General features: G+C 41.9%; 1 protein-coding gene across 1 annotated transcript in view; it reads left to right on the top strand.

The window, feature by feature from the left end:
- The first annotated feature begins 498 nt into the window (after positions 1–498).
- Positions 499–9,034, top strand: part of LOC108790858 (NADPH oxidase organizer 1-like) — an 18,443-nt gene continuing 9,907 nt past the window's right edge. The window contains exons 1-4 of the mRNA XM_018561216.1: positions 499–573; positions 3,136–3,216; positions 4,958–5,033; positions 7,643–7,823. Of these exons, the coding sequence (XP_018416718.1) occupies positions 499–573; positions 3,136–3,216; positions 4,958–5,033; positions 7,643–7,823 (413 nt within the window). The remainder of the gene's footprint in view (positions 574–3,135; positions 3,217–4,957; positions 5,034–7,642; positions 7,824–9,034) is intronic.

Here is a 9,034-nt window from a genome sequence, read left to right as displayed (position 1 = left end):
CTTTAACACGTATTGATTTTGTTTTGATATTATTTTGACACCCCCTGCTGCAGCACCAAGCGTGAGACCTCAAAGTGGACTGAAGTCTGTGGCAGTGACATCTTCCATAGTAGTCCCCCCCATGATATACAAGAAGCCTGCAGCGTATTCCTCCCACCAGACCTCATCCATAGCTAAAAACATCACAACTAGGTGGAGTAACCCTTTAACAACCTTCCTCTTTGCTTGTGAATTCATCAGTGACCGGGAGATGGAGGGTGTGATGATCCCCAGGTGTGCAGACAGGAAGGACAAAGTCTAAATATGTTCTTTTCCTCTATCTTTGAAAGGACCAGAAATTGTTGCACAAGGCTGCATGGAATGTAATAAGAGAAAGCGCCCCCTGATTGGCTGCTGGAGTGGAGGTCACGCCCCCCCCTGGCAGGTAGATAATCAAGCTGGTAGGACAGGTTGAGCTCAGCATCAGCCTCGCAGAGTCCTCGCAGCATCCTCGGAAGCATGAAGCAGAGCAGCATCAATCGGCATCCTGTGGAGGTGGAAGCCATCGGACTGCTGCAGCATGCAAAGCAGAATGTGAGTTCAGCAACTGCCACAACTGTGCACTAATGACTGTTAAAGTAAACCTGTCTTGACTGGCTGTTGTTGCTACTTCTCCTTCTGCAAATGCTAGTTTCCTGGATGTCAAGTTTAGCCTCTTGCTTCAAAAACGGTGCCAATTACTAAGAATGACGTTCAAATAAAGACTTCAGTTTTTTTTTTAAATTAACCCTTGCAGTGAGGCTTCCCACCGCCCTGCAAGGGTTAACTGCTCATTTTTCTATAGGGTAGGGGTGAGCAACTCCGGCTTTTCAGATGTTGTAGAACTACAAGTCCCATGAGGCATTGCAAGACTGACAGTTACAGGCATGACTCCCAGAGGCAGAGCATGTTGGGATTTGTAGTTAAGGCTCCATTCACACATTAGCGTTTTGCCACGCAAAACACAAAAATGAATACATTGTAATGTAGCCTGTTCACACCTGGGCGTCGTACGCACGGCAGGAAAACGCGCATCACGCAAAAAATTGCAAGTGTGGTATTCTGGGCGACCTCCCGCACGTTTCCCCTATATAGTAGCCACAAACGTGTGGAAACCGCACGTATATGTTAAAATGAGCAAGTTTTCGTGTGGAAAACCACTCTTAATTCAAAACGCTATGTGTGAACGGAGCCTTCAGCACAAGCAAAGAACAGCCAATCAGGTGCAAGGAAAAAAAATGATTAAAAAAAAGAAGAAATGAAAAAAGATTTTTCTTGCAGATGATTGGATGAGTGACATCGACACAACTTTTCCTCATTCACCAAACTCTTTGCAAAGTGAAGTGGGTGAATGAGGGAAAGTTGTGCCGACTTCCATCAGCCAATCACATGCCAGACAAATCTGTCTTTTTATCATTGCCTTTTTTTTTTTCATGTGCAAGAATTTTTTTTCATCTTCCTTGCACCTGATTGGCTTTTGCTGTATTCACCAAACTTAGGGAAAATTCACTTTGCAAAGAGTTTGTTGAATGAGGGAAAGTTGTGCCGACTTCAGTCATCCAATCAAATCTGTCTTTTTATCATTTTCTTTGTTTTTTTTATTGTTTTTTTTATTCATGTTCAAGAATGTTATTTTTTTTTTTCATTTTCATTGCACCTGATTGGCTATTCCTTTATTCATCAAACAAAATTCACCTTGCAAAGAGTTTGGTGAAGGAGGGAAAGTTGTGCCGACTTCAGTCATCCAATCACATGCAAGAAAAATCCATCTTATCATTTCTTTTTTTTTTCCATTCATGCCCAATAATTTGTTTTTTTTTCATTCTCCTTGCCCCTGATTGGCTATTACATCATTCACCAAACTTAGAGGAAATTCACTTTGCAAAGAGTTTGGTGAAATAAAAATCTTTCTTAATTTCATTTTTATTTATTTATTTTTCCCTTGCATCTGATTGGCTGTTCTTTGCAAAGAGATTTTTACACTTCGTTTCACCTGATTCCGCAAGATAAGTGAAGATTAACATTGAAAGTGAACATGTTTTACCTTTTTTAGTAAATCGGGTCAGTGTCATAGCCAGGCGAGTAGAATCTTCAGAAGGTGGCGGGATTTGCGTTGGCTCTATAACTAAAAATGATTGACTGTTTTCTACAGAGGAGTGTGAAATAATGGCTGGGAATTGTATCAGAATTGAATATATGTCAAGGAAACCTGTACTGAGGAAGTAGGAAGACTGTGGCTGCTTCTGAAAATACCCATTGCCTGGCTGTTATGCTTTCTGCACCACTGACCTGGAATTGATACACAGATCACTGACTTTGATCTGCAGGCTTTTTCAAGGTCAGTGACTCAAAAGATGCTTGCAACAGAATAAGCCAGGCAAGTAGCCTTTTCAGGTCTACAATTGTGGTATTCCTATTTATAAGTCTTTACTGCTGGAACACGCAACTTAAAACTAACAAAAAAGTATGTAATAAAGAAATCAAAATGATAAAAAATAAATTCATTTAATAAGAAGAGTAAAAAAAAAATGAGAGAGAAAGAAAGAAAGAAAAAGAAAGAAAGAAAGAAAGAAAGAAAGAAAGAAAGAAAGAAAGAAAGAAAAACTGCATATTACAATAAAAAAGTATGAAATAAAGAAAACAAAATGCTAAAAAATAAATCAATTTAATAAGAAGAGTAAATAAATAAATTAGAAAGAAAGAAAGAAAAACTGCACAATACAATCAAAAAAGTATGAAATAAAGAAAACAAAATGATAAAAAATAAAGAAGTTTAATAAAGAAAAGTAAATAAATAAATGAGAAAGGGAGAAAGAAAGAAACAAAGAAAGAAAAACGAGAAAGAAAGAAAGCTAAATAGATATACAATATAAATAAAACAAACAATTGTTATCATTGACGTACAAGGTCCTGCCGCAGGTCTCAGAAATGATGACAGTAGGTGTGAGTGGAGAGATTACTGTGTATATAACTCATGTGGGGGGGAAGGGTGGATTTGGCTTTTAGTAGTAGTCGTGCTTTATACTCACACGTTTAAATGCTTTAAAAAAAATGAGAAATGTAATTCCTATTACCTCTTAATAACAGACATTTCCTGTGCTTGCTGTTCCCTTACAGGCGTACATGTTTTCTGTACTGTGGTCCGACCACAACAAGGTCCTCGTATACCGAACCTTTGTAGAGTTTAAGAGATTCCAGGTAAGGTTGTTTTTATAATTGTCATATCTCAGAGTTTAGATGTGTCTGTTCTTTACATTGGAGGCGTTCAGCTTGGGAGCAGAGGCAGTATATAGTATATAGTCCACCGGTCTAGGATTGTCTTTAATCCTCACTACCAGCATTCTCCTGAAATTTCCAATCAACATAGCAGGAGATGGCGGCTGAACTATAAAAGGTGAACTCCGGCCAAAAACGGACTAGTGCACTAGTTTTATTACCTTGGTACAGTAATGTAAGAGCAGAATGTCCAGCACTGAGACTCGGGTGATAAGCAGGTCGCTCGTCCATTGAGAAAACATCTATGCATTCTTTTTATAGGATGCGATGGACCCTCAATGGAGGAGTTGAGGATAAATGTCCTCGTCGGTAGATTGTGGGTGCTATGCACAGCAGGAAACCAAACCTGAAAAAAGCAGTTTCAGGGAGGTGCCCTTCTCATTTCAGGGAGGTGCCCTCTGCCCCCCCGCCCCGCTTCCCCATGGGGGGGGGAGCACCCCCCTGAAATTATAACAGATAGCACAGGAAGCAATAGCTCCTTTGTTATCTGCAGGGGTTTTTTTTAGTATTCTTACAGCTGCTGCTGTCGGAATAATAAAAAAAAATCAGCATTGGAATACATAGCTAGATTCCTATTGGCTATTTTAATTTGCAACTAGTGAAATAGCCAATAGGAATCTAGCTATGCATTCCTATGCTGACGGCGGTGGCCCTGATGTAAAAACAAAAACAACAAAAAACAGAGGATCCCCAAAGTGTTTCTCTCCCGGACGGCCGATAGCCGCGGGAGACTCCCGGAGCGTCCGGGAGAGTTGGGATGTCTGGCACAGGCTCCTGCAGCCCCATGCCTCTGCCAGGGTACAGACCTTCGGTGCGATGGCATCACCACACTTGTGCCCCATTCAGAGTTATGAGTCCCTCTGCCATGGTGTCAGATGAGACTTTTAGTTTTTTTCATTCAAACATCCTGTGAATGGATCTGTGAATGAATGACGCAAGGCACGCCAAATTTAAATAAACGGATCTGTGAATGAATAACGCAGGGCACGCCAAATTTAAATATGAACAGGATGCTCCAGAGAAACGTACCCCACAATTCAGCTAAATGGGGAGTGCTTTGAGGTTGGGGGATTGGGGAATGTGACCATGTTTCATGTTAACGGGTAAGTTCTTTTTACCAAGTAATTAGGGAAAATGGAATTACCCGCTTAATTCTGTTGTCGTCCCCCTGCTATACTTACCTTTTGGTGAACGCTCCTTCCCCTCCACCTGTACAGGTGTATGTCCCTGCGCTACGGATTTTGAATTTCGCTCGCCAATTGCAAGCACTCATTGGTCAGCAAGGTCACCTGCCTGCACTGACCAATGAGAAGCACTTCTAAGCAAGACTAACCTAATCAGACTAATTCCCAATGGTTAGTTATGATCGGGAGTTGTCAGTAAAATGGTGGTTATAGGAACTAGGAGGCATCTGCTGTCGCTTGGCACCCGCCTGATACTCGAAGGGTTCTGTCCGGTCAGGTGTGCGATGGGTTCCATTTGATTATTGCACTTCTAAGCAATACTAATCAATCAGACTAATTCCCAATCATGCGTTAGGATCTGGAGCTGTCAGTAAAAGTGCGGTCTAGGACCTCGGAGCCTCCAAGCTTCTCTCGTGAAAGGTTTATTTTCATCATTTATAGGCTGCAATTGATTTTCTTTTTTTGTCTTCTGCCCACAGAGAGATCTCAAGAAGAGATTTCCGCTGGAAGCCGGAGCTGTGAATAAGTCGGAGAGAACTCTCCCCAAACTGAAAGGTGGGAATTGCTCCATTGAGAATACCAAGTATTAGGGATGCACCGATACCACTTTTTTAAGACCGAGTACGAGTACCGATACTTTTGATCAAGTACTCGCAGATACCAATTACCGATACTTTTTCTTAAAAGGAACAGGTCACATTTTTTCTAAAGCAATACAAACTAATGCTTTAAGGTCACTTTCTTAATATTATGATTCATGAGATGACGAGGGAGCATGACGCCGGCTTCTATCGGTATCGATACCGAGTATTTGGGTGAGTACTCGTACTCGCCCAAATGCTCCGATACCTAGCACGAGTACTTCCTGTATCAAGAAGCCGGGCAGCGCATCATTACACGGCGCCCGGCTTCCGGATTTGCTAGCTTCCTGACCAATCGGTAAGCTGGGCAGCGCGTCATTGCACGCTACCCGGCTTCCTGGTTGGCCGGGAAGTCGGCTCCATGCTCTCTCATCACAAGTGACGAGAGAGCATGGAGCCGTTTCCTGGCCAATCTGGAAACCGGGCAGCGTGTAATGATGCGCTGCCCGGCTTCCTGATACAGGAAGTATCGTGCTAGGTATCGGAGCACTTGGGCGAGTACGAGTACTCACCCAAATACTCGGTATCGATACCGATACTGGTATCGGTATCGGTGCATCCCTACCAAGTATGATAGTGACACATAGAATTCTATCATATACCAGAGTGTCCTCCTCTGCAACCGTATCCAGATGACCATGAGTGGACACAGCACTCCCTGTACTCATCCATGATAGTAATTAATAGGTCCCTGTTCCGTCACCTGTATAGAAAGTGAATTGAGACTGTACAGAAGTCATATTTCTAAGACAACCCTCAGGAAACAGGATTCCAAACGAGTCAAACACTTGTTTAACCCCTTCATTACCAGTCATCATCAAAGGTCATTGACGCCTATACACCCAGGGCAAATTAAGCTCCGTCAGTATTCATTGGGTATCTTGACAATAGCTCTGTAACTAATTTTCCTTCATTTTTTTGGAGTACATTTAAGGTTTTTTTTGTCTGATAAATATATTAAAAAAGTGGGAAAAAAGTGAAGAAAATGTTGTTTTCTTTAAAAACAGTATTTCTTTCTGTGTGCACAGGAAGAGTACACAGAAGTGAATACTGTGCAAGCTGGAGCTGTGAGAGGGTATCATACTGCTGTATCAAACCTCATGTAATCACCCTGCCAGCTAGGACATTGTGACCATATGAGATTTGATAGTAAACTACTGATGACTGGCTCTCTACTGATGGGGATTGGAGCTGTCAATGGCAGTACAGTCTATAGCATATACTAGCTGTCAAATATAGAATAATAGATGAATTCTCCCTTGCTTGGGAACATTAATCTAGATTGCTAAAGTCTTCCGGCTAAAGTCTGATTATCAGAAACCTGTACTGAGAGATTATTTAATCCGCAATCACTGCCATTGTCTACAAAGGACACGCAAAAAGCTTTTCTGATCCAGTGAGACCTTTGTGGTTTTAGCAGGCTGCAAAATGAACTGGATTTTCCTTATTTTTGCCAAGTAGGGACTCCAAAACACAGATTTGTAAATTGTAATAACAGTCCTTTTTATGACTGATCTATCACTGAATGCTGTGTATTGGGAACGGAGGTAAAAGCTTTAAATATGTTTTCTGATACAGTAAATGAAATTGTCATACACAAATATTGCCAGTAGATGGCGCTGTCATCCTTTCAGTTCTTTTCTATTTATATACAATGTACAGCATCTGAAGTTACTTTGAGTATACAATTTAGGTTGTTGTAGCATCATTTACCTGGAAGAAGTTTTTATGTAAAGTTCACATTTGTACATACTTTATTTACATTTCCAAGACCGCATTTTATTTATTGATTTGCAGTCGGTCTACAGCAGCTTTCTGGCTTTTGCGGCATGACTAAGAACAACTGCTAAAATAAAATCACTCAAAATCATGAAATCTGCTGTTTTTAACTAAAATTACACAGAAAGAGTAAAAAAACAATCACCACGCAAGAGGCCTTTATACACACCCTTGCATAACTCCCTACATTCTGAGATGAGAAAGAGGGACACCTTCAAGGGCATGTACAGTATATTGCCTATGGACACAGCCGTGCCATTTCCCCAGTTATGCAGATCCTTAAGAATTTATATGGCAAAAAAATGATCGGTTACACCCAGAATTACTCTTCCTTCATATTGAATTTTAGAAATAGCAAACAAGATAATTAAGAGATGAGATGAAGGTTTTATTGCAGAAGAACATTTTTGGTAGTTAAAAAGAACTTTTTTATAGTTATCTGTACATCCGACCAAAAAGAGGGCCAGCTGAGGGGGAAAGAGGGACAGAGATTTAGTCCCAAATGAGGAACAGTGCGTGCCTAAAAATAAATGAGGATTATAAATCCTTTTTAATCTTATCCACTAGCTGTACAGGATGCAGAACATATAATTCTTCCCAGACCTATGGGGTCAGGGTGTTGTGTTCAGTCTAGCTAGCCCTTACCCTCTGTATCCCAAATGTATTTATAAAGAAATGAGAGGCCATCCCAAGTCTCAAAGGATTAGTATATACAATTCAAACTGTTCAATTTAATTTTTGTAGATGTGCCAAGGACATTGGCAAAGAAGAAAGAAACTAAGAGGGTCTTGGAAAGACTTCAAAAACTGGAGACGTATTCACAGTCGGTGCTGAGGTTGGACGCCAAGATCTCCCAGTGTGATATAGTTGTTCAGTTCTTCACTCTGCAGGGTCATGACCTCAATCCATCATTTCCGGATGACAGGTAAGGTTCTGACCAGGAGTGATAGTCTTAATAATTGTCATGTCAGGAGAAATGTAGCTAAGGGTAGCCAAGCATGTACATCAAAGATCGTTTTATATGGAGGAATCTGTTTCCGAAGACTATCAGAATGTTTGTGTGCACAAAGTTCAGGTCACGGTATGATTACTAAACAGTCCTAATTAGATTGACTGGAGAAAATTGTTCTTTCTAAAGTTGGCCATACACCAGTAGAATTCTGTTTGATTTGCTAATAGGTACTGGGGTCAAACTAACAACAATTGTTTTAGACCATAGTGACGAAAATCAAAGGACCAGGATGGAAAAGTTTTCTCAAATAAAAGTCTAATGGTGAATATCATTTTTGTTTGGGGAAGTCCATTTGAAAACAAGATTTTCAACAATATTGGTCAAGGCTCGCCGCCTATTGGCTGGGAAGCTGGCTCAATGCTGCTCCTTCACATCTCAGATTAGCCCCAATTCCTGCACCTTCACACCTCAGATCACTCCAATTCCTGCACCTTCACACCTCAGATCAGCCCAATTCCGGCACATTCACATCTCAGATCAGTCCAATTCCTGCACCTTCACACCTCAGATCACTCCAATTCCTGCACCTTCACACCTCAGATCACCCCAATTCCTGCACCTTCACCCCTCAGATCACCCCAATTCCTGCACCTTCACCCCTCAGATCACCCCAATTCCTGCACCTTCACCCCTCAGATCACCCCAATTCCTGCACCTTCACCCCTCAGATCACCCCAATTCCTGCACCTTCACCCCTCAGATCACCCCAATTCCTGCACCTTCACCCCTCAGATCACCCCAATTCCTGCACCTTCACCCCTCAGATCACCCCAATTCCTGCACCTTCACCCCTCAGATCACCCCAATTCCTGCACCTTCACCCCTCAGATCACCCCAATTCCTGCACCTTCACCCCTCAGATCACCCCAATTCCTGCACCTTCACCCCTCAGATCACCCCAATTCCTGCACCTTCACCCCTCAGATCACCCCAATTCCTGCACCTTCACCCCTCAGATCACTCCAATACCTGCACCTTCACACTTTAGATCAGACCAATTCCTGCACCTTCAAACCTCAGATCACCCCAATTCCTGCACCTTCACACCTCAGATCAGTCCAATTCCTGCACCTTCACACCTCAGATCAGTCCAATTCCTGCACCTTCACACCTCAGATCAGCCC

The sequence above is a fragment of the Nanorana parkeri genome, unplaced genomic scaffold (genome assembly GCF_000935625.1).
Source record: "Nanorana parkeri isolate BGI_ZX_2015 unplaced genomic scaffold, ASM93562v1 scaffold508, whole genome shotgun sequence".
NCBI lineage: Eukaryota > Metazoa > Chordata > Amphibia > Anura > Dicroglossidae > Nanorana > Nanorana parkeri.
Note: the sequence above shows the minus strand (reverse complement) of the source record. Positions and strands in the feature narration are given on the sequence as shown.